Source organism: Trichosurus vulpecula, chromosome 3 (assembly GCF_011100635.1).
Source record: "Trichosurus vulpecula isolate mTriVul1 chromosome 3, mTriVul1.pri, whole genome shotgun sequence".
Classification (NCBI taxonomy): Eukaryota; Metazoa; Chordata; class Mammalia; order Diprotodontia; family Phalangeridae; genus Trichosurus; species Trichosurus vulpecula.
In genome coordinates, this window is record NC_050575.1 from 35,143,235 (window position 1) to 35,169,470 (window position 26,236).

Sequence of the window (26,236 nt, forward strand, 5' to 3'; positions counted from 1 at the left end):
TATCTCATTTGATCATCTTCATAACAACCCTGAGAGGTAGGTACTATTATTATCCCCATTTTACAGATTAGAAAACTGAGACAAACAGGTTAAGTGACTTCCCCAGGGTCATACAGCTAATAAGTGTCTGAGGCCAAATTTGAATTCAGGACTTCTTAATTCCAGGTCCCATGCTCTCATCCACTGTACCCCCTCCCAAATGGCCCTCAATGTTTCTTAAACAAACTTGACTCTTAGAGAATGGTTCCAAAACAGATAGATCTTCTCTGTGTATGAAACCAACCCCATGATGACATCATAGGAAAAATTGTCATTTTCCTCATAAGCTATGATTTTTTTATTCTATGCCCAAACTTTCCACTGCGTATTTTAAAGAGAGCCTGCCCCAGGAGGGGCTTAGCTGAGTCTGAGTAAGAAGCGATTTTCAGTGAAGAGAGTTCAAGAAAGTAAGAAGATGCATTCATTCATAGTAAGCCCACATGCAAGGAAATTGCCTTAACGTACACGCCTACTGGATCCAAAGTCTTCCTACATTTTGGACACCAAACACTTTTTGCAACAATCCAAAGTGTTCCTCTTCCTTCAAGGAGTTTTTGTTTCTGGGTATTTGAAAAGGTACATAGAAGATAGTTTGAATGAATGTCTGTGAGTGAGTGAAATAGCATCTATCAAGCTCTTACTATGTGCCAAGCACCGGTGATAAAAGAGCAAAAGTAAAGAATCCCTCAAGGAGTTTACCTTCTAATGTAAGAGGAAGATGACTCGCATAGGGGAGTGGGAGCCAGGAAAGGCCACTTTGGTCCATAAAGTAACAGAGATAATGAGTAAAACCAGAAAGGAGTTTAATACACTCCTCTTAGGAAAAATGGCTGGGATAATTTGATTATGGTTCCAGAACTGAATGGGATAGAGGAGAAGGCAAGCCTGCCACGGCAAGGCAAGCCTACAGAAAAGTTGGCCAGGGAGTAGGAAGTAATACTTCTGACTTTTTACATCTATAAGTGTTAGGTTGAGCTTGGCCTGGTCCATAGTACTGTCTGGTGAGGAATATCTCCCGTTGGGTACTATTTTGCCACCAGTGCCAACGTTGGATCTCTGAGTGACAAGTCATACAACACACCCAAAAACACACATGTGTATGTATATATGAATACATACATATACATGTATATATGAATACATACATATATATATATTTCCTTCAATTGGTCATTTTCCACCCCTATGGGAAGCCTTTTATGATCCCCTTTGTTATAAGTAATCTCATCCTCTTTAAATTCCGTTTAATTATCTCTTTAGCTGTTGCATCCCCTCTCCCCCTCCAAACAGAATGTAAGTCATTCTTGAGGGACATTCATTTTGTCTTTGCCTCCCTAGTGCTCTGCACATTCTAGGTACTTAATTATTATTGAATTATTTAATTGAATTGAGCAGAGAGAGATTAAGCTAGGGAAACAAGGGGAATCTTCATTTTTGCACTTGCTGACTTTGCGCTCTGTATATGCTATTAGCCTATTGCTTTGTGAGTGAACAGTAGTTCTGAGTTGTGTGTAGATAAACATTCATCCAGCATACTGGTCAGTGTGGAAATAATATCATCTATAAAATAGAAAAACGTTAATTTGATAGGAACTAGGTATGTATATGTTTTTAAGAAAGAGATACAAGTGAGAAATAAAATCGTATTTGACTTGGAAGAATGCATGAACTTTGTAAAAATGACCAAAATAGAGACAAGAGAAAGAAGGGAAGGAGAGAGAGAAGAGGGGAAAAGAAGAGAAAAGGGAGGGGAGGAGAGAGAGGAGAAATGGGAGAAACTATGCCTCCAAAATGTGTTCTTGGATGTTTTTTTCATTTCAGTAAGAATGGTCAGTTAGCTCATTTCAAAGACATAAATTAGGTGCATTACAGACAGCCACCATGTTTCTCATCTCACAGTCAGTAGCAAAGGGCTTAAAATAGAACGGTATAACTGGTATTAACTTAGAGGGTTTCTCTAGACAATCACTCTTCCATTTCATTTGAAATTGACAGAATGGAAAAACAGGTTCTTTTTGTGTTTTTCATTAAGCTTACATAAAAATACGATCAGACATGCACTTCTCCCACCCCCGCCTCCTTTTGGGTTGGCAAAACTAACATTTCAGAAAAACATGTGCAGTTTTCTAACCTCTTCCTTCCCTTTGCAGTGTGTACACAGCTCCTGGTCTCTAGACCTGATGAGGAAAATATAAGTTCCTATTTACAACTCATAGACAAGTGTCTAATTCATGAGGTAAGTAGTGACAAGCATTTTGAGACACTTGTACATAATGATTTAGAAATGACTCAACATTTGTGTAAAGCTGATATTCTTCCTATTAGAACAACACTCTGGCCGACTAAAAACTCAGCCTGTCTTTTAAAGTGTCCAAGAATTCATATAAAATCAAGAAATTTGATTTAAGAATGAATGCTTGACTTTGTGAAAAATCCCCTAAGCAATGAAGCAGAGGGGGTGGTCAGCATGGAACCCAAGCTGGCCCTTAACATTTTCAGTACTGTTTCATTTTAGAGTAAAATATTCTACTGCTTGGCTCATGGAATCAGAAAGAGAGACACAGAAAAAGACAGAGAGAGTCAGAGACAGATAGACACGTAGACACAGAGAAAAAGTGTATGCGCATGCATGTGTGTGAACAGTTCTTATACATTGTGGCATATTTCTGTGTTGACTTGTAATTTTTATAATTTTACATTTTATATATTAACATATTATATTATTTATATTATATTTAATTTTATATAATTTTATATTTAACCTTTGAAAACAAACTGAGATGTGTTGAGGACATATACCTACTGGGAATACAGTAAATGAGGAATCTTACTTTATGAAGAGAAAAAAGTCCTAGGTCTATGGAATACATGTATTCTGGAGTGTTATATGTAAATATATGGAAGGAGGAGGTGGTGGAGGGCCATATGCGCAAGGATAGGCTGGGGTTTCTAAGGTTTCCCAAACTTTCCACAGTGGTTATAGTGTTAGGTTCTGAGCTTTCAAAATTACCTTCTTGCATAAATCAAGTTTGGTAGGGTTTTTCCATGATGTAGACATAAAATGAGATTATAAAGTATTATAAAGGACTATGTACAGTGAACAAGCCATGAAATGATATGTGAGAAGGATGTGCCAACTCTTTGACAGCTGAGAACCTTGGGTTATGTGGAGGAAGATATAAATTGCAGAATTCCAGCTCTCTCCCCGTGTTCCCACTCCCTCTTTCGCCTTCATGCCCTCACCAGCTGTCCATCAGGCACTGCAGCTGTGGCCTCTGGTCAAGGCCAAAGTTAAATTCTCTATCAAATCCCCAGTGAGAGTCTTTTGCCACTCTTGAAGCCCCCATTGCTTTCTCCCTCAAAGTAGAAAAGAATTTGTTTTGATCTTTACTTTTAGCTTTTTTAATTTCACCCTCACTCATGAGCCATCTTCTGCCTTTTCCATGTTTCTTCCCCCCTCACAGCCTGAAAAAAGTAGTTATTTGTCCAGATATTTTAGCCTGAGTTGTCAAACATCTGATCAACTAACTACATTAATAGCTTACACTTGTGACTCTTTAAAATATTGAATTGCTTCAAGAATTTTTTTTTACAGTAACCTTTTTTCTAATGGTTTCTTCAGAGCAAAGAAGCCAATCCAGAGAGCCAGATGGAGAAAACAGGCCATTTGTAATGGTTTCCACCTTCTCTTTGACCAGTAACCTGGACTTTCCTTTTCCCAGCTCTGTCTGTATGCCCCCTCCTTGCATCTTTGGGTTTCTTTTATGCCTGTTATATTTGTGTGTAAATGTGCGCTGTCTATAAAAAAAGGAAATTAGAAAGGGTACCCTCAAGAAGTTTACAGCCATTCATAAGTGGAGAAGATAGTTCAGGATTAAGACTCGGGAGACCCCTTATCATGAGATAATGACACTTGCAATTGAATTGGATTTGAGCCATGGAGGGTGAGGCAACGCCCATAGGCCTCTTTAAGAAGCTAGTCAAGGAATTGCCCCTTTCATTTAAAAAAAATTATCAAACTGGGAGAAGAAAACAGTCAGGGTTGCTGGTCTAAAGAACAAACAGTTGCTACTCACATTCACTTTGAGCCAGGGGGCCCCCCCAAATTAAGTGGTACTTGGGCAGGAACCTACTGTTCTCCCGTCTGTGAGATCCAGAATGAATTGGGTTTAAAGGATGGTCTTTGAGAAGGAAATCTAGCCAGTAAACTCCAAGCTAACTGGGTAGGTTTTGGCCACCAAAATTAACCTTCCTTTGGGCAGAAGGCCCTCAGGTAAAGCACGATTCCCCTTGCGAGAAGAGGAGAGGAGCAGTGATCCCTTAAGCCTCCAAAAGAAGATATAGGATGATGCTCCCTACCTTCATTCCTTCATTCAAGAGGTATTTGTTAAGCACCTACTAAGTGCTAGGGCAGAATAGATAGAATGGTAAAAGTAAAATTACACTTGCTCTCAAGACACTTAAGCTCCACTGTGGGAGAATGATATGAACAAGGAAAAAAATGCAAATTGGCTACAAAATAATTTGGCAGAACAGGGTAGGGTTGGACATTAGACACTGGGAGAACTATCCCGTGCGATATGGCACTTGAGCTGAGCTTTGAAACAAGCTAGGGCTTCTGTGAGGTGGAGGTAAGGAAAAGAGGGCCTTCCAGACTTGAGGTAAAGTTTGTTCAACAATCTGGCTAGCAGCTTCTGTGGGGGCGTAAGATCCCCCCCACAGCCAGCACCCGGGAGGCTGCCGGGATGCCGGGAAAGCACAGGTTCTTTCTACCTGCTTAAACAAGGAAAGCACGGTGAAGGGGTTGACCAGCTTACTTTAATCCAGCATTCACTTAGCATACAGACAACATTCATTTAGTTCAGGGGGAAAACGCCAGCATTCAGTTAGCATTCACTTAGTTCAGGGGAACAAAGAGACAAGCATCAACAGACAGACCCAATACAGATTCATTCACTTACTTCAGGGGAAAAAGCCAGCACCCTGAGGTTCAGAACATTCATTTAGTTCGGGGGAAACGAATAAGCACCCCAAACCTCAAAACCAAAATACAAACAAATTACAAATATCAACAGACAGACCCAATACAATTCATAGTTACCAATATCTGGGCTCGGCCCAAGAGCAAGGGCTGGCCCAGAGTCACGCTTGCCGCTGTTCCCACACCAACTGGAAAAGGAAAGAGGAATCTTCAAGTCATCTTCTCCCCTCTTATAGAGTTTTTGACATCATCAAGCGCCGCCTGAATGACCAAGGCCGATTGGTTCTTGAGTTGGCCCCTACCCCTAGGTTAACAGCCAATAGGGCGTGGCTCTGGAGTCAACACCTCCCCTCAGCCAGCCCCATGACTCCTCACACAGGAAGTTCTCTGTTCCCAGGCATGGTCACTGGGCTTCCTGCCCTGGAAGAGAAGCCCCAGCACCCAGCGAGGCTCAATGAGGTAAGCTGAGTCACTCAAAGAAAACAAAGGCCACAGATGGAAAGAGGAGATGAGATAGGATATAGAGGGAAGAGCAAGTAGAACTCTTTGACTTTCCTTTCCTGGTATCTAGTCATCGAAACTGAGCCTGCAGCATATAGGAATACAGAAAACCTCTCCACTTGGTGTCCTTATAGGACACAGCCTAGTCACTTATATGTAAAAAGTTATCCAGTCATCCATATGATGCCTGCTTCATATGCCAGCCCATAAATGTTGGCCTGATTCACATTTTCAGGATGTTCTCTCTGTCTTGTCTCTCTTTTTTCTCTCTCTCTGACCACTTTTGTGGCATATAAGGGATAGCAATACAAGGATCAAGGTTTTTTTCAGCCTGCTCTTGCTTGTCAAATGTTAATGCTACCAAAACATGTCCTGATTGCAGGAGGGGTAACTTATGAACAGGAAGCTTGAGGAGGAGCCCTGTCTCCACTTTAAAAGGGGAAAATGTTCTTTAACAGTTTTGTTATTATTATTTTTAGTTCAAGAAAGAGGAATGTGTATGAATAATTTCCACAGCCTCAAGTTATTCCATGCCTACCGAACACACATTCCCTTTGAGGCCCCCATGTGGCACACACTGTTCATTCCTACTGAGGGCTAAGCAGGATTCCCTTAGACAGGACTCTCTTTCACTGGCTGTAAACATTACTCTTTAATTGGAGAAGAGGAAGGTTGTTGACTAAGTTGGAATGCCCTCCCTTCCTCCTTAGGGGCTCTGGGGACCAACCCTGTCACAAAGCAGTGAGAAAGTATAGAGTGGCTATAAGAGGAAGGACAAAGGTTTCTATTTCTACTGCCTCTGGTACCCAAATACCTCATTGTCCTAGGGCGTTATTCTCCATCTGTTAAAGGCTTCTTGCTACTTCCCTATCTCATGATTTTTCACCCCATGGGGCCTTTTTCCTCTCTGGTAAGCATTAATGCAACTATACCAGGTTCAGGAACGATCTTAATCATCTGTCTTGAAAACATGCTTACTTCTCCAAATATGATATTAACAATGCTGGTTTGACCTGGGATCTGGTGAGTGGTGAGTTTCTGGAGATATCCATGGGACATTGCCAATGCAACAAATTGAGGTCAAAGACTCATATTGGGTAAATAAGAGAATGACCATGCCCCATCCAAACCCAGAATTATTAGAAGTTACAGAAGAGTGATAGGTCATACCCGAGGCACTTCTACAGGACAGTGCCCTGGCATATGGAAACTGAAACCGTGGAGGTAAAAATAACTATGGAGAGCCAATGCCCAAGACTGCTAGCCTCTAGCTCCTATATTACTATAATGTGACTTGTAATATTGAAGGAGTGCAGAAATGCACTTCACTGAATACCACCTATGTCCTTAGTGGTTCACTACCACCTGTACACCTGGGTTAAATAAATAACAAATCTAATGTATCATAGGTGAATCAATGGTTCATTTTGTGAAGAAATAAGAACTATTTCTTATTGAATACTACTTGTTAACTTGGGAAATGTTTGTATAAAATGGCGTCTTTGGGGGGCCATTTTTAATGCGCCTTTAAATTGTGAATAACTTCTTTCTTTATTAGCAGTAAAATCAGATATTTTACTCTGGGACCAGATTTACAGCTAAAAGGGAGCTTAAAATTCATCTAGTCCAGCCTCCTCAATTTACAGATGAGAAAACTTAGACACAGAAAAAAGCTAAATGAATTGCCCAATATCACACAGTATTAAAAAGGCAAAGTTGAGATTTATAGGACTGGCTTTATTTCACATCAAAGTCATTTTAAAGCCCTCTAAGTCATTTGTTTGGTTCAGCTTTTTCTATGGCTAGAAAACTGAGTAATATAGAAGTAATGCCAATGAATTCATCTCTATCACCAAAAGGTATTAGTTGCTTGTTGACATTTGTTAGAAAATCCAAAAGGTAGTAAGTCAACATAAGCTACTGGTTATATTCTTTTTAAGGGTAGAGAATTCTCTCTTATTAGTCATTATATCCATTAACCCAGTCATAGCAATGCTCAATCAGTGTTTGTGGAATGAATTGTTGAATGAATGAACACCATTCTATTTCCCTACTATACTTGCTTGAGGGCAAGAACTTTGTAAGTATAGTTCTCTTTATAAGTATAGTTCCACATCTCTGAAAATGACCCTCTGGATGTAGTAAGTGCAGCAAGCAGTTAAAAAGGAGATCTTGAGAGGGAAAGGATATGCCACTTACTTTCTTTACTAGCCAAGTATGGGAAACAGTGTTTTTCATCTCATAGTTTCTGTTGGCATTATAATTGGACTCTTACTAATTGGCAACAATAAGCTAAGTCCTATATAAAACATAAAAGAGCGTATTTCCACTGTACTTTTGGAATTATGATGTTCATCAAAACTCTTTAAAATCAATTTCTTTTACAGCCCCCTCAGCCTTATCAATAGTGCTTTAGATACCTTCAATGGCTGGTAATTATCTTTGGTGCCATTTGATTACCATGTACATAGAAACAAAGAGTGGTTTATAACAATTTTGTCTTTTAAGAGTAGAAATAATATCTTCATATGAATCAGTTTCAAAAAGCCATGGCATTGTGAATAGGGAGTTGGCCTGGGTCAGGAAGATTTGTATTCAAGTCTTGCTTCTATAAAATCTCATGTTAGGTTTTCTATAGAGAAATTTTCTAAAGATGGTGAGATAATACAGGGTGTTCCTAAAGTCTGGACACATAGGCAAAAATGCATATTTTCAAGAAGTGAAATGAATGAAATTTTCAACATTTTGTTTTATTGGAATGTTAACAAGTAACATCTTCAGTATGATTTCCATCATTTGTGATGCAAAGGTTGATGCACTTTGCAAGATTCTTGTGAACTCGACATGATAACTCCATTTCCTATGTGTCCAGACTTTAGGACCACCCTGTATAACTAGGCATTTGAGCACTTATTATTGAGTCTGCCCTCTAGAAAACTACTTATGATTCTTGCCTCTAACACCCTTAACCAGTGATTCAAATGGAGATTCAAGACATGGAAAAGATAAACACATATGAAAATGTGTACAATATGGAAAAAAAATTCTACGCTATGCATTTTAGTATAAATCTGTCAGACAATTTACTCATATTTCTACTTGGAAAGAGGTTCAGATGTCTCTCTGCTAATCAGAATACTCTTTGAACCAAGAAATTACCAGTTTCCCTTCATAATAATGCTAAAACAAAAAACAAAATTCCACAATAAAGTAAAAACATAGATGCATAGTTTAGGTTGAAAGCAAAGATGGTGCCATTTAGTCACCATAAATAAGACAAAGTCTCTTAGTTTCAGGGAATCAATATCCTTCCTCGAAATGAAGTCTTCTAATTCAAGGGAGACTAATGCAAGTAAGACCAAGAATGTAGATTAGGACACTGCCATATTATTTCTTAATGCTTTCACAACATGGTATGTGTGCACGTGTGCGTGTGCGTGTGCGTGTATGTGTGTGTGTGTGTGTGTGTGTGTTGTGTGCGTATGTACTTCAATAGAAAGGTAATGTAGAACAATGGAAAAGAGAGCTGGCCTCAGAGACACCTGGGTTCTAGTCCTACTTCTGACATCTACTGACTCTGAGTGCCCCAAGCAGTCAGTTACAGACCGATTGCCAGTTAGCATTGGTAGAGTGAGTTTTCTCACTACAACTTTCCTACATCAGTGAAATCACAAGTCCAGAGCAAATGAATCTGAATACTTGAACAGATTGTGACCTCCATGATATACCCACTATTTCAATTGCTACAAATGGTGACCTCTCTCTTCCCATCTTGTGCAGTTCTGCATGTTCTTCCACCCAAATCTCCCCAAGAAGCCAGGGCTTTCCTCCAGGATTTTGTAATATTTCATGGATCCCAGTGGAGTGGTTGATCTATTTTCCTATTCTCTCTCATTCTTGTCACGTGACTGGCCTACTGCCTTTTCTAATCATATATTTCCTCGATGATAATAATAATAATCTAAACCATTTCTTGAATATCAGACATCATTAGGAATTTCTTACAGTATGTTTATATCCATCACGCATCTCTCCATCGTCTTTGAGTCATCTACAACAGTAATTTCTCAGAGATTATGGGATTCTGAGCTTTTCAACTATAGAGAATCTTAAGGTGCATATTTGTGTTGAAAAGATGGGTCTATGTAGCAGGGAGCAGTTCAAAGCACCACAGAGTTTCCCAGATGTACTCAATCCCACTCTATTCTTCCTATTCATTTCTGGGTCCAGTTTGTTGTCTATTTATGGTACCTATGCCAGTTATTTATGCTCAAGTAGTAACTCAATGGACTGGCCATCCAAATTCATGTCTGAGTCTGTATAGTTGGCATTTTTCATCCCTTTGGTTTTTCCTATATGACTTATTAGGTTAATCTCTTTGGAATAATTATGGATCTCAATAAATATGGATCTCTCTGTAACGTTTTTGTTGCCTGGTGATATCAGTATGATATCATTTGCAACAAGAACATGTAGAGGACTTCGCCAGTTGCAGAGAATTTCTCTTTCCTGTAAACCCTACAGAAGACATCTTCTATGATAGCCTGCACATTTTGGCAACAATACACACTGTTTCATGCATCACTTGATATTAATAATCATTGAGCAAAATTATCTCTGTAGTGGTATTTATCAAGGTATCTATCATGAGAACCTCCTTGTTGGAAGATGATCTTTAAGGCTCAATTTTGTTCTACTACTCAAATGCTTTTAAAATAATCAACAAACAGACACAGGGATCTCAAATTTTTTGCACTTTTCAGTCAGTTGTGGTGCGTTAAAGATATAGTTTGCTATCAGGTACTGTTTGTGAGAATTCGCTTTTTTTCTTCTCATTTTTATTCAAGATACCCTCAATATGTATGTAGCTCATTCTTATATCCTCTTATATATATCCTTATATCCTCTACTTGAAGATATCAGTGCTCTCAAGATTATATTGCCTCCAGCAGAGATTTCCTCAGTGTACACTTAGTGTGATCTAGTCACTTTTCCCAACTTTATACAGCCCATTTCTATTTCTTTGTATTGCATATTGAAGACTAAGATGTTAGGGTCCAAACATGGCAGCTCCTCTTTTACTGTTAATGACATAGATCATTGCAGAAACACTGACAAATTTGTTCCACTTTATACATTTTCAATACTCTTGCCAGTTTCATATTTGAATGCTCTTTGGTTGTTGTGACTCATTTGGGTCTCTTGTCGAGCTGTTTATAGATTTGGTTTTTGCTTCCACTGTGTTTTACTGTTTTAAAAGGTGATACCATTGACTTAATATTCTATTCCATTGTTGCCCCTGGCTTTCGCCTCCCTCTACCTGGAAGAGAGGCCAAATTTTGCTGGCTTAAGTCAGTTTCTGTGCTCTGTTGGCCTCCTTGTTGTGGCAACTCTTTTAATGTGCCTTAAACTTGTGCAGGAAATGATGATGTTAATTAAGGTCAGGATCTTTGTTTTGTTTTGTTTTTCTTAAATTTCCCAGTCTCATTAACAGTCTATTTGAATAAGACAGGTTGAATCTGTTGCAGTTGTCCATAGTGTCTGCTCACCTTTATCCTTTCGTTTAATATAACGTCAATCTTTGCTTTAACCAGTTGATGGTCCAATAGCACACAGACGTCTGATTCAGATCCGTTTCTCACATCAGTAACCAATTGTTTCCTGTCCCTTCCATTACAGTCAACATCATTTCTGTGATGTTTGGTGTTTACCTTGTCCAATTCTTTCAGATTCTTTTTAGGAAGAATATGTTAATGACACATAGCTGTGAAATTTGTAATAGTCTACATGTCTTTGGCCTCTTGTTTTTCAAACCTAAGACATTTTTAAACCACCCTCTCTTTGCATACCTATTTTCAGATCATATTGACTTGTTTTGGAGGAACTGGTTAAGATCTTCATAGAATTTCTCTCCCTTTTCATCCTTTGCAGATGTTAGCTCATAAGCTACTATTATCTTCGGTGGTCTCTTTTTTTTAATGATCATCGCGAACACTGCAAGATGAGAGAATCAAGCATATATTAACATAAAACAATGTTTATTGTTGAGTTTGATTGAATAAGCCAGCTCTGCCAATTCCTTTGTTTACCTCTCCAAGGAGATACAATAACATTTTGTTTTATTGCAGTAATACAGTTTTCATTTTTTCCATGATAGTATGTTAATTAATTGGTCACTAGACCAAAGATCTCATATTTAAAGCACCTATAGTTAAGTTGATGTTTATGGATTTCTAAAAGCTGTGTGGTTTTTAGCACCTTATGTTCTGCTTTCTATCACTGTCAATGTGGAAAAAAGAAGAGCCATATTGGATTGAGGTCCATTCAAATATCTTTGTTTCATGGCGTGCCATCGAAGAATTTATCTCATGGCTTACCTACTGTTGCTGTGGCTCTATTCTTACTATTGGTTCTTAGACAGCAGAGTCAGTCTGGCATCAGGTTCATGCTTGAAGCCTCTGAAAATGGGAGAATTTGCCAGCACGTATGTTCTGCTGCTTATATCCCTTAAGACCCCAGAGTTGCTTAGATGCCACAAAGAGGTATCAGGATAGGAGATGGTGTGAAATATTAACATTGGTATTGCTCACAATATGCACTAATTAAGAAGACATATTGAAAAACTATCGATTTTATGAGTCATTCCCCAATTATCCCCAGTTGACAAATGGTTAAAGGATATGAACAGGCAGTTTTCAGAAGAAGAAATCAAAGCTATCAATACTCACATGAAAAATGCTCTAGATCACTATTGACTAGAGAAATACAAATTAAAACAACTCTGAGGTACCACTTGACATCTGTCAGGTTGGCTAATATGACAGAAAAGGGAATGCTGAGTGCTAAAGGGGATGTGGAAAAACTGTGCCATTGTTGTCATCCCAATGCACTGTTGGTAGAGTTGTAAAATGATCCAGCTGTTCTGGTGAGCAATTTGAAACTATGCCCGAAGTGCTATAAAACTATGCAGACCCTTAGAAAAGGAAAAGGACCTATATGTACAAAAATAAGTATAGCAGTTCTTTTTGTGGTGGCAATGAATTGGAAATTGGAGGAATGCCCATCCACTAGGGAATGGCAGAACAAATCGTGGTATATGATTGTGAGAGAAGACTATCATGCTAGAAGAAACAACAAGCAGGATAGTTTCAGAAAAGCCTGGAAAAACTTACAGGAATTGATGCAAAGTGAAGTGAGCAGAACTAGGAGAACATGTACATAGTCATAACAATTCTGTATGATAATCAAATGTGAATGACTTAGGTATTGTTAGCAATTCAGTGATCCAAGACAGTTCTGGAGTACTTATGATGAAAAATGCTATCCACCTCCAGAGAGAGAACTGATGAAATCTGAATGGAGATTAAGACATACTTTATATACTTTTCGTGGAGGTTTTTTTGGTCTGTTTTCCTTCACAACATGGTTAATAAGGAAATGTTTTGCATGACTGCATATGTGTAGTATATATCAGATTGGTTCCTTTCTCAGGAAGAGGGAAGGGGAAGGAGAGAGAATTTGGTATTCAAAAAAATTTTTTAATGAATATTAAAAATTGTTTCTACATGTAATAGGGTAAAATATTAATTAAAAAAAGAGAGAGAGAGAAGCTATCAACTCCATCGACCTGCCTTTAGGCAGGACCATACATTTCAGGTGAATGAAGTTGAGGAAGAGGGAGGTGGGGAAGAGGTCCATGTCTATTTATTTATTTATAAATAATCTATAGATCCTTGCCTGGTAGATTCTTTTAAAAAATTCTTTAAATGTATTGAATATGTTAAATTACCTGAAGCTTATACAAATTGTGATATTGCATTTTAGCACATTGATATTTGGATAAGTTAAAGAGTTCCCATTGATTTTGAAGATGCAGGAAGTCCACTAAAGCCTGAGTATTACAAATCGATTTTGCAATTTATTCCTATTTAATAAGTAGAGTATGAGGGGGAGGGCAAGTTTTGGTGGGGTGTAATCTTTAAGAAAATCAAAAGAATGTGAATTTTTAGCAGGCTTCAGTGCTTGTAGCCTACCAAGCATTTTTTGTGTGAAATACAGAATTTTGTTACAGGTGGTTGCCAAAATAAAAATGTCTAATTAGTATATTTGTGTTGGGTTAGTCACAAGTTTTTTGTTGTTGTTGGGTTTTTTCGGGTTTTTTTTTAAAGCCAAGCTGACCAGGCTCCAATGTTTTCCCATATTTAATTGCATGTTTTCCCCTCATGCCAAGCTGCATTACCCATAAAAAATCCTATTTGCTTTTGCAGGCATTTACAGAAACACAGAAAAAAAGATTGTTGTCATGGAAACAGCAGGTGCAGAAGCTCTTTCGGTCTTTCCCTCGGAAAACCCTTCTAGACATATCAGGATATCGACAGCAAAGAAAGTATGTTGGGATTTCATTCATTATGATGCATGTTAGTTACCTTAGTGACTCATATGCCTGGTTTGGGCTCTGAATACAGTAATATGCTTGAGTATCACATGTTGTTCATGGCAGGTACCTTGTGGCAAGTTCTAAAATAGTCATTAAATGGGTGGGGTTGTAGAGGGGAAAGTATTGAGAGAGTTCCCTGAGGAAGATATGAATTAGGTCCTTTGTGCCTCAAAATGATTTCCTGAGCAAGATTTTCTCCGTTTAATGAATACTTGCCAAACACTTAAATATGTGCAGGTGAAGTAGAGCCAAGTATTGTTGTTCAGCCAGCAGCCTGTGTGGTTGTGTGAGGGTTTTTTTTTTCCTTTTAGCTGCAGACAAGCTAATTATAGTTGATGGCTGGATTAAGCATAACACTGCTATTCTATTTTGGACTGAGCTGCAGTCTAAAACTGTAGACGAATCATTCTTGATTTTAGATAATACAGCTCCTCAGGAAAAGGTGAAAATAAACCTCATTGTACTTTAGAGCTTCTAGATTTATAGTGGTTTGAATTTGGTATCCAATTGCTTTTTGAAGCTCAATTATGAGGACGAAGAGATTAATCTGAAACTTTCTGTGATTACCAAAGTCACAGAAAAAAATTGATGCTCAAAATTCTCTTAGTCCAACCTCTGCCTGTACTACAGGAATTCCCCCAACGATATTTTCAATAAGTATTCATTCAGCATTCATTTGAAGATCTCTATTTGGAAAGAACCAACTACTTCCCAAGGCAAGTTTTTTCCAATTTGGTTAGCTATAGTTGTTAGATGGTTTTTCCTTACATTCTAGTAGAATGTAAGTTGCTTGAGGGCAAGTATTATTTAGAATCCTAAGTGCCTGGCACCATGCCTGGCAAATAGTAGACAGTTAATAAATGCTTCTATAATTGAACTATTACATGAAGTCTAAATCTGACTCATTGCCATTTCTACCGATCGTCCCTAATTCTGACCTCTGGTGTCAAGTGGAACAAGAGTAATCCGTCTTCTTCATGACAACCCTTCATATATTCAAAGATATTTATTACGGCCTTCTTTAGTGTTCCCTTCTTCAAGCTAAACATCCCCAGTTCCTCCAACTAATCCCTATGTTGCTTGGACTTCAGGGTTCTCACTATCCTGGTCCTATGCTTCTAAGTTTGTCAATCTCCTTCCTAAAATGTGACACTCAGAACTGCCTATGTTACTAGAACCGTGCTTGGACCATGGTGATATACAGCAGATTTAGGCTGAATCAATCTAAGGGAAAAGAATCTCTGTCAAGATGCTGAAAGGGGAACTAATCACCCTTCCACATTCAGGAAGAAAAACATTTCCAAAGGGAATATTTTGACTTGATTCTCTGACACTTTTCTTAAAAGTAGGGATTGTTTTTGCTTTTGCTTTGTATCCCTAGCACTTAGCACCGTGCCTGGCTCATATCAAGTGTTTAATAAATGCTTGATCATCAAGTGAGACAACATATGAAAAGATTTTACAGACCTTAAAACGCTATAAATGCTAGTTATTATTATTAATTGACTAAAGAATGTAGATATGAGACATTAGTAACTTGAACATAGCCACCAAAAGTTCTTAAGGGGAAAAAAAAAAGACAATCAGACTGGTTTTTCTAGACATTTTCTTTTTTGCATCGGTGAAGTAGACCTCTTATCCTCCTATCCTATAAAGTAAAATGTTGATATTCACATTTGTGGAACATTAACATGGATCCATTTTATTGAATAAATACTGTTATTTTTCCAGAGGGGTAGAAAGTTTTAAAATAACAGTCTCATGATGAAGGAAGTGTTTTTTTAGAGCCCTATCATCTTCCTCTTTTTGGACACTATGCCTTTCTTATTGCAGACTTAAGATTAAATTAGTTTTCGCTTGCCAAAAAAAGAAGTCACACTGTTGACTCATTGAGTTTTCAGTATGTTAACGCCCCTCCCCATTTGTTAAGGATAAAGTGTTAGGACAACAAGAGGAAAATAATGTAAGCATTAAGATCATCAGAATCCTATTTTATATAGTTAACATACACAGATCGATATTATCTTAACACCTCTACCTAAAAGGTCTAAAATTTCTTATAGATATTTGCATTTATATTCAGATATGTCTTGACAGTGTTTGATCTTTTGTATATATTCACATACACAGTACATCCGTTCAAACAGTAAAAACCTAATTACTTTGTACTAGTTGGAAGGAGGAAAGGTCAACCTAAATTAGAAAAAAAAACTTAGTTATTTAAAGAATTTCAATTTTATTACTTTCCAGTTTCAATACTAGCATTAACAGAACTAAATTAATGAGAGAAGTAATTCTTGATCCTGTATTTTATATCCCTTCTTCAGCAATTGAATTTGCCTGAATTTAGTTAATATTGCCTTTTGAAGCTCACTTATAGGGACCTTAGAGAGGATAAATTGAAAACCATCTATGATGGTCTTGAATTATTGGGGATGAAGTGCTACTTGTAAGGAAAAGAAAACATTAACATATACTTATCATCAGAATCTGATTTTACATATTAAATATGAATAAATAAATAAATAATATCAACAATGAATTTTTCCTCTCTGGGCACACACATAAAGAAGGACATTGCTAAGCTATAGAGCATCCTAAGGTAAGGATGGCAACTGCAATGGTGAAGCGCCTTAAAGTCATGCTATACAAGAGTGGGTTGAAAGATTCCGAGATGTCCAGCCTGAAGAAGAAAAGACAGGGAAGGAATATGTTCCCGCTCTTCAAGTATTTGAAGGGCTGTCATGTGAAAAAGTAATCAGGCTGTTTCTGCTTATCTCCAGAAGGCAGAACTAGAAGCAGTGGGTGGAATTTTCAGATAGGTATGTTTGGGCTCAGTGTAGGAAATAGGCTGCCTCAGGAGGTAATGGGTTTCCCCTCACTGAAGGTTTTCTGACAGAAGGAGAAGGTCCTTATATGGGGAAACCTTATCCATACAAGTTGAACAAGATGGTCTTAGAGGTGCCTTCCAGTTCTCATAATTATGTTATTTCTCCTCAAAAAAATTTTCAGTGCTAAAACAGTGAAAAATGTCTTATAAGTAGATGAAACATTTTCCCTGAAATCTTTTCCCTCCCTCTATTAATTTGCTTTAGAAATCTCCCTTTGTTATAGATAGTGAAAAGGTAAACTTTATCCCAGACTCCCCAAATTACCCAAGATCCCATATTAATGGGTTCTTATCAGCAATCTTAGGATATTTAATCTCATTAATTTTGACAATGAAACCAGTTAAGTATCTTTAAGAGAGTTACAAGAGAAAGGCAGACACGCAAAAGCAAAACAAGGAAAGAAGGAAATGTGTTTCTATCACTTTTTCTTTCTTAATCTCTCTCTCTTTATAGATAGCCTAATTGTTTAATTCAGACTTGAATGCCTCATACTAATAATGCTCAGCTCAATTGTCAGCCATGGTAAATTTCAGACCCTCTGTCTTTTTGATCATTTGGTCCAGGACATACATTGGCTAACTTGGCTGTCAATTTGAACTCTGTCATCCCCATTCTATATAATTTATTCTTTCTAGTTCAGCCTTTCAGTAGCTAGGACAGGGCTTTCACAGAGTTGTGTAAATGAAGTGGAATCATCTACCTACCAAGTGACCAAAATTCATTAAGAAACAAAAAGAAAAAAGAGAAAAACTAAGCAATCCAGAGAGACGAGGAACATTCTTCCTTCTCACTCTCCTACATAGGCTTCTGAGTATGGAATATGAGTCAGTCAGGCAACAAGCATCTAAGCACATACTGTGTGCCAGGTTCTACCCTCAGCACTGGAGATTGAGAAAAAGGCAAAAACAGTTCCTGTTCAAAGAGCTCATTTTCTAATTGGGGGTTGGTGGTGTAGAGTAGAGAGGGACAACATCCAAATAATCATATGATATCCAAGATATATATAGCATAAACTAAAGGAAATCTCAGAAGGAAAGCATTGGGTGGGAGGTGAAGAGTGGGAGGGAGGTCTCTCCCAGGAGGTGGTATTGAGCTGAGTCTTGAAGAAAGATGGGGAATCCAGGAGATGTAGGTGAGGAGAGAAAGCATTCTAGCCAGTGAGAAGGCACGGAGCTGGGAGATGAATTTTCATTTAGAAGAAACTGCAAGAAAGGCAGTGTCACTGGGTCTTAGAGGAGTAAAATGTAAAAAGACTGGAAAAGTAGGAAGGGCTTTAAAAACCAAAGGATCCATATTTGTTTCTGGAGGTAATTGGGAGCCACTAGGTTTTGTTGAATAGTATTGCAGTTCAGGAAGAGCACTTTGGCAGTTAAGTGGAAGATCTGTTGGCATGTGGGGAGAGATGTGAAGCAGGGAGACCAACCAAGATGCTGATGAAAGCATGCACCAGGGTGGCATTTGTAGGTAAAAAGAAGGGAACTTATACAAGAGATGTTTTGAAGACGTGTCACAGGATATATGGGACCTTTTTTCTTGATCAAAACACTCTAGAAGGGGAAGCTACTGAGCCAGGAAATGAGCTGTAACAAGTTTACCAATTTACCATTTTCAAAGCAGAGTTTATGTTTCTCTCTCCGCGCCCCACTTCCCCAAGGAAAAAATAAATTCTGAGGAATAGAGAAATATCCTAAGGCATCTATTGTGTTAATAATTTAGATTCTCCTTCTCTCTTCCTTCTCCAAGCCAATATTAGTCTTAGCAAATCACAGGGTTATAGCCCCCCTTTATCCCCAACTTGTTAAAAACTGTCTCAACCCTAACTCTAGATGTTTCTTCGGAAATAGTGTGTGCCTATCTTGAATAGATAGCTAAAGAAAGCAAATCTGTTCCATCTTGTGGCAGTCTGGGGTAAAGCATTTTGATTTCAACAGTATTGAATATGAAAGCTGACACTTCTTGGAAAGAATGTGCTGGTTCCTAAAACATTGCTCACAGCAATGTAACCACATAGAATCTGAATGCGTTCACCAGAAAGAGAATGAGTTCTTCAGGGCTAAAAAAGCAAAGGAGAAATTATCAGAACTGGAAGGCCAGAGTTCCTAATTACCCAACCAAGCAGATCTGGGAGAATGTTTGGGCTTGTCAGGATGTCTAGAGGTTAGACTGATTTCTACCCAGAAAGCCCTCCCAGTATCCTCAGGATTAATACATTATGATGACTGCCTAAAGCTGGTTCTCACTGGGGGAGGATGGGAAGAAGAGAATAAGGGAAAAATGTGAAATTGTGGGAAAGGGATCTGAATTGTCTCATGTTCTTCTGGTTTTCCTTCCATTTTGTGACAGTCGAGGTTTTGGACAGTCAAACTCGTTACCAACAGCAGGTTCTGTAGGTGGCGGCATGGGCAGGCGGAACCCACGCCAGTACCAGATCCCTTCAAGGAATCTCCCTTCAGCCCGTCTTGGCCTGTTGGGTACCAGCGGGTTCATCAGCTCCACCCAACGTAGTGCGGCAACCAACCCCACCATCCTAAAACAAGGAAGACAGGTTTGTATCCCTTCAGGCTTTCTCAGCTTTTCTTTTTTTCCCCTGTGTAGAAACAGAAGCTACATAGCCCTTTACCCATAAAGCTCTAGATGTGCCCATTAGCCCAAAGAGCAACTAGGCATTTTACCAGTGACCTGTGGAATAGTCTGCCCTTTTGTGCTTTTCAAACATAAGGAGGAAACAACAGTGGCCTGTCCCTGGAGAAGGTCAGGAGGATTTGTCCTGCTTGCTTGCTTGCTTGCTTGCTTTGTAAAAGTGACCTTACCTAGTGTACTCCCACATTGGAAGCAGGGCCTTTAAGAAGAGGTGCAAAACTCATCTCTCTATTTTTTTGTCTTTTTGTGTGTAAAAATACACAAAGATTAGAGGTGTGCTAGATAGAGTCAGCTCATCTTTAAATTTTCAATGTGAGCATTTACACCTCAGAAATCAGAGCTTGATTTTTGTTTTATTGATTATCCAGACTTAAGGAAGTGATGGAGAAAATGGCAGTAATGTAAATTAAACTTAAAAGTGTGTTGTGTTCGCATTTTTTTTCCAGAGAACGAGTTGTTAACTATTTATCAGTATACCACTGCCTATGGGTTATAATCTTGGTTATGATCAGGTGGACCTTTCTCCCATTGTAGAGTGCATTCTGAATAGGTAGGCCTTTTGACAAAAAAGGTACCTTTGGGATCAACACAGAGTGGTACATGGGGAGATTTCAAATCTTCTCACTATGGGGCAGCTAGGTGGCACAATGGATAGGGCACCTGGCTCTGGAGTCAGGAGGACCTGAGTTCAAATCCAACCTCAGACACTTGACACTTACCAGTTATGTGACCCTGGGCAAGTCACTTAATCCCAATTGCCTTGCAAAAAAAACCAAACAAATCTTCTCAACAGGTATGGGGGTGTGTGTGTGTATGTGTGTGTGTGTGTATGTGTGTGTACTCATGAGCACGGAGGTTCTCAGTCCCACCACTGCCCCACAAATCCACAACTTCCCTTTAATCCCTTCAGTTTGGTTGGGGGGGGGGGGGCGGGACAGGGAAGTGAACAGTATATTAACTTATAATTTTTTGTCTCATTGGCCCTTCTACATTGGGGGAGTAGCAACAGGATACTAAAGGGAACTTAGGTAGAAATCCTGTGTTTCAATTTGTCAAGCCCAAGAGGTTAATGGAGGGATTTAAAATGAGCAAAATGTACTGAGGGCAGCACAAGCCAAATTGAATCACCAAAAAAAGAGACATTAGATGCACCAAACGTCACTTTCCAGACTTTCCTCATTCTCTGACTCATTCAAAGAGAATCTGCTGCTAAGGAAATCCAAGTAATTTTGAACATGCCAGCTTAGTGTGTGGAGCAGTTATTATTTTCTTCCTCTGATTAGATTTTCTGGCTCCTTTATTTAAAAAAAGGGGGGGGGCGGAGAATTTCAAAACCAAACCCAGAAGTAGAGAGAATTCTCTTCCACACATATTTCCTAATCTTTCCCATTACTTAGGAGGCAGGAGAATGGAAGGAATAGAAAGGAGTCAGAGAGAAAAGAATCCCTAATAAAGTCATGTCTCACAGAGAGGTCTAGGGGAGCCAAAAATAAAGCAAATGGAAGTTATAAACCCCTCCAAGCACCGGGACAAGTTCTGGCTATAAATAAGCAGGGAAGATACCACAGATAGACCTGGAAACATATCCCCAGAATTTAGCAGAGACAGATATTTAGTAGCATTTGCTTCCTGCCTGAACTCTGTCATTTGGTGTCTGTGTGGTTTGTGTGTGTGTGTGTTTCTATGTGCCTAGAATTGTGCGTGCTATATGTGCAGATACACACATGCACACCCTTTTTCCTCCTAGAATCTTTGGTTTGCCAACCCCGGGGGCAGCAACAGCATGCCAAGTCGAACTCACAGCTCAGTCCAAAGGACTCGTTCCCTGCCTGTTCACTCATCCCCGCAGACCATGTTGATGTTCCAACAGCAAGGTAAGACATTTTTTCCCCTCATGTTAATTGATACACGGTACAGTAAATTAAAATAGCTGCCTTGGTGACCCTGGCCTAAAAGTGCTTAGCCTTGACTGTCAAACACATTCTTGTGTGTTTATGGAAGCCTTTCCTTTTTTAAACCACATTGTCAGCATGAATAAGGGCTGGTTGGCTGGGATCCAGGAGACATACACACTGGAGTCTGTTAAAATCTGACCATCATGTTTTTTGATTCTAGTTAGATTACTGAAGTAATTTAAGCAGAGTTATGACTGGGGAAACAACATATATGTCACATCCATAATAAGGCAGCAATGCGTAAGATAATGCAACGTACAGTTGCTGCTAAGAACCAAAGAGACATAGATAACATAGGTATAAATAATAAATGTTACAAGACTCCAAATGAGGGAGATAACTGTGTTGGTGGAGGCAGATAAGTCTTCAAGAAGCAGGTGAAACAGGATCTGGGCTTTGGAGAATGGGTAAGATTCCAGTAGGCAAGGGAGGAGTGGCATTCCAAATGTAGACAATGGTGGTGCAATGACAGGATGTCCAGGAGAAAGCGTGAATATACCAGGCTGGCTGGGACATGGGCTTTTTGTGAGAATGTAGTGGGAAATAAAATTTCAGTCAGATTGTGGGAGACTAGGTGGCCCACTGAGCCTAGAGTCAGGAAAATCCGAGTTCAAATGCAGCTTACTAGCTAGGTGACCTTGGTCAAGTAACTTCATCTCTGTCTGCCTTGTTTTCCTCAACTATAAAATAGGGATAATAGGGCTGTTGTGAGGATCAAATGAGATAATATTTGTGAAGTGCTTAGCACAGTGTAGAAACTTAATAAATGCTTGTTTGCTTCCTTGAATGCCATTCTAAAGAGGCTGGACTATCTTTTTGCCAAAGGGAACAGGGATATGATAAATTACATAAAATGCTGATTTAGGAAAATCTCTGTGGCAGCGGTGTGTATGTGCACAATGAATTGGGGCAGGGGGAGTAATGGGGAAGAAAGGCAACCAGCTGTAATACAGTAGTCCCAGCATGAGATGATAACAGCCTGAACTATAGGATGGTAGCAACAGGAATGGAAGGGAAAGGAGAACTGAGAAGCTCACTTTCATGAAAAAAACTGAGGCCACTCACTGAAAGCTTCCAGATCCCTCAGAATATTCTCCAACTATCTCTTCCTTCCCTACAGACTCTAATGAAGAGTAGCCAACCCTTTATATATGCCCCTCACACCTTCCCCTCCCATCTTCTCCAGCAGATTGCCATCTTCAATGTCTCTCTAATCTTCAATCTCTCCCCCTCTATTGGCTCTTTCACTGCTATCTGCAAACTAACCCAGGTCTGCCCTATCCTTAAAAAATGATTTGATCCCACTGTCCACCCTGGCTATTGTCCCATGATGCTCCTCCCTTTCTCAGCCACCTCTACTTGGTATTTCTACTTCTCTTAATCTCTTCTAAACCCTCTGCAAGATGCCTTCCAACCTCATCATTCAATTCAAACTGCTCTCATCAACGTTACCAATGATCTCTGAATTGCCAAGTCTAGTGGTCTATTCCAATCCTCAATGTTGACATCTCAAACATTTAACATTGTTGATCATTTCCTAGATATTCTCTCCTAGGTTTTTGTGATACTGCACTAGTCTAATTCAAATGTGTCTGATTACTTCTTCTTGGTGTCCTTTGTTGGATCATCAGCCCTGTTATAGTCACTACAGATTCTGTCCTTGGGCCCTGATCTTTTTTCCTTGTATTTGCTTGCTTGGTGATCTCATCATCTTTATAGACTCAAGTATCATCTGTATATGGAGGAGACTCAAATCTATTTATGCAGCCGTGGTCACTCTCCTGAGATACAGTCCTGCATCACCAATCGCCTGTAGTACATCCCAAAGGAATTGGATGTCCTATAGGCATCTCAAACTCAACATGCTAAACAGAACTCATTATCTTTCCCTCCCCAACTCTACCTCTTCCCACCTTCCTCATTACTATCAAGGGCTTCACTTTTCTCTCAAGTAGCCACGCTCACAACCTCAGTGTCGTTCTTACTCTCACACACGGCACAGATCTGATCTGGTGGCAAATCTTGTCATTTCCACTTTCACATCTTTCCTTTACATCCCCTTCACTCGGACTATTTCAATACCTTTCCAATTTGTCTTCCTGCCTCCGCTCTCAGCCCTCTCCAGTCCATCCTTCATTCAGATATCAAAGTGATTTTCTTAAACTACAAGTCTGGCCATGTCTTACCCACTCCCCCAACTCAATAAACTGCAGTGACTTCCTGTAACTTGTAAGGTCAAATATAAACTCCACCATTTGTCACGTACTTAAAGGTCTTCACCACTTTGCCACTTCCTACAGAAACCCCTCTGTCATTTAAAGCTTTATGCAACTTGGCCCCTTCGTAGCTTTCCAAGTCTTCTTATACTTACTTCCTATTCACAAACTCTAAGATCCAACTACGCTTGCCGGCTTGCTGTTCCTCGCAGAAGACACTTCACTTTGCATTGACTGCTTCCCGTGCCTGGAATTCTTTCCTTCATCTCTATCTCTTAGAAACTCTGATTTCTTTCAAAACTCAATTTAACTGCTACTCTTTGCAAAAGGTCTTTCCTGGTCCCTCTAGCTTCCACAGCCTTCCCCTCTAAGATTAAATTCCATCTACTCTGCATGTATATATATATGTGTGTGTGTGTGTGTTTGTGTGTGTGTGTGTGTGTGTGTGTGTGTGTGTGTGTGTATACATGTGTGGGTACATTTTTTAAATTTAAATTAAATTAAATTTAAGTTTTGTGTTCCAAATTTTCTCCCCCTCCCCCCCAACAGCATGCAATCTGATATAGGCTCTACATATAGTTTCACATTAAACTTATTTTCACAAGAGTCAAGTTGTAAAGAAGAATCATAACCAACGGAATGAACCAAGAGAAAGAAGAAACAAAACCAAAAAAGAGGAAAGAAAAAAGAGAGACAGCAAATAGCTTGCGGTACCTTTTAATTTACATGTTATTTCCCCCATTAGAGTGCAAGTTTCTCAAAAGCAAAAACTATTTTTGTCATCCTTTCAACCCCTAGACCTTAGCAAGAACTTGTGCCCAAGGTGACTGACAGAGAAGTAAAATCTAAACTCACCTTGGTCTCCTCTTGGTCAAGAACTGATTTGAAAAAATAAATAGCAAACCTCCGTTTGAACCCTTTTAAATATATCCTTTATTGGGGAAAATAGTTTCTAAAATTATAGGTTTATTGGGCCTGCCAGAAGTCATCATCGTGTTTTTAGGCAAACTTGTGAGTAAATCATCCCAGACAGAAGAGAAGCTGAACTATAATTAAAGATATCCCAGGATAAGGAGACTTTAAACCTTCTTGGTTATCCATTTCACTATCTGCACCTCCTCTTTGTTAGGAAATTCTTCTGCTTTTAACCCTAAATTCCTCGGGCCTGTACCAAACCCTCTCATTGTGACCTCACTGGAAATCAAAAGTAGTTCATCACTGCCCCCTATCTGAGAATCCTTAATACATTTGAAGACCGCTTGCCTTCAGCCTCCTTTCTGTAACCCACGTTAATCACTAGAGGTAGCTAGCTGTCATTGATTTTGATAGTCTTAGAAGCGTGTCTCAAGAAGACAAACGGACCTCGCTATTGATCAGGTCAACAAACAGCTGCCTCACTACTTCAGAGCAAAGAATGACCAGCAACTAGTACTCTTCTTATGATCCTCTGATGAGTGACTACTGCAGCCCAACAGTATTCTTTGGAAAGACAATCAGCTTCCTCCTCCTCAGAACATCCAGGCCTCTCCCTCCACCCCCCAACCCCCACTGTCTTTCAGGAAGAGCCTCAAATCTATTTTTATCACTAATTGCACAGCTGTCTTTTCTTTTCCCTTTCTCTTCTCCCACCCTCCAACACTGTGACAAGGGTCAAATCCCCCCCATGTTTTTAAAAATCAAATAAAGCCTCTCTTCTCTTTCCTTTAGGAAACTTCATTCTCCCTATCAGCCTAGAGTATCTTCAAGACCCTTCCCCCTCTCCAGGAGGCAGATGAGCCTATACTTTGAACACAGCGGCGACTTCGTTGTGGCAGAAATACAAATATTGCACCTTCCATGCATTGTACAGTTTTCCCTATTCTCCATACGTAATGTTGAGTTTTGCAGCCTTTTTTTTTCAATCTATACCCCTCTGAGTACCTGCCTAATACTTTTACATCCAGTCATTACCACCACTTAATAACTTGCCAACCTCACCCAGCTTCCTTTCCTGAGTCTCAAGACAGCTAGGTGATGTAGTGGACCTGGAAGTCCAGAAGACCTGAGTTCAAATCAGGTCTCAGACACTTACTAGCTGTGTGACCCTGGTAAGTCAGTTAACCCTGCTTGCCCCATCTCTAAAGTGAGCTAGAGAAGGAAATAGCAAACCACTCTCGTGTCTTTTTTTAATTAGCTTGTCTTAACTGTTACCTTTATGTTATCCTTCTTGAGTCTCACTTTTTAAATCCTACTCTCTAATCTTCCTTTATCCTACTTAATTATTCTGTGTCCTACTCCGCTTTCAGCCCAGAAATAGAATCTAAACTAATATGTAGAACTGCTGATAATTGTCCTTTAAATTTTCCTCCATTTCCCCCAAATTTAGCCAACGTTCTTCTCCCCAAATTCAACCACTGACCTATTTCGCTGGTCCAAGTGCCTCCAAATCACCTTCACAATTTTCTTCTCCTTATTCAGTCCAATGCTTTTCTCCTCTTCCACCACTTCCCCCACGACTTTATCCCACAGAACCCTCCAGAGAAGGAAATAGAATATCTAATAGCAAAACCATGAAGTAGTCATCCTGTTATATTCAG

At 39.3% G+C, this 26,236-nt stretch overlaps 1 protein-coding gene across 4 annotated transcripts in view; it reads left to right on the top strand.

Annotated features, from left to right (window-relative positions):
* The window catches only part of SAMD4A (sterile alpha motif domain containing 4A), a 299,107-nt gene that overhangs the window by 245,480 nt on the left and 27,391 nt on the right, over positions 1–26,236 (top strand). For all 4 annotated transcript variants that reach the window (XM_036749045.1, XM_036749048.1, XM_036749047.1 and 1 more), the window contains 4 exons: positions 2,190–2,275; positions 13,789–13,907; positions 19,193–19,394; positions 21,237–21,363. In XM_036749045.1, the coding sequence (XP_036604940.1) occupies positions 2,190–2,275; positions 13,789–13,907; positions 19,193–19,394; positions 21,237–21,363 (534 nt within the window). The remainder of the gene's footprint in view (positions 1–2,189; positions 2,276–13,788; positions 13,908–19,192; positions 19,395–21,236; positions 21,364–26,236) is intronic.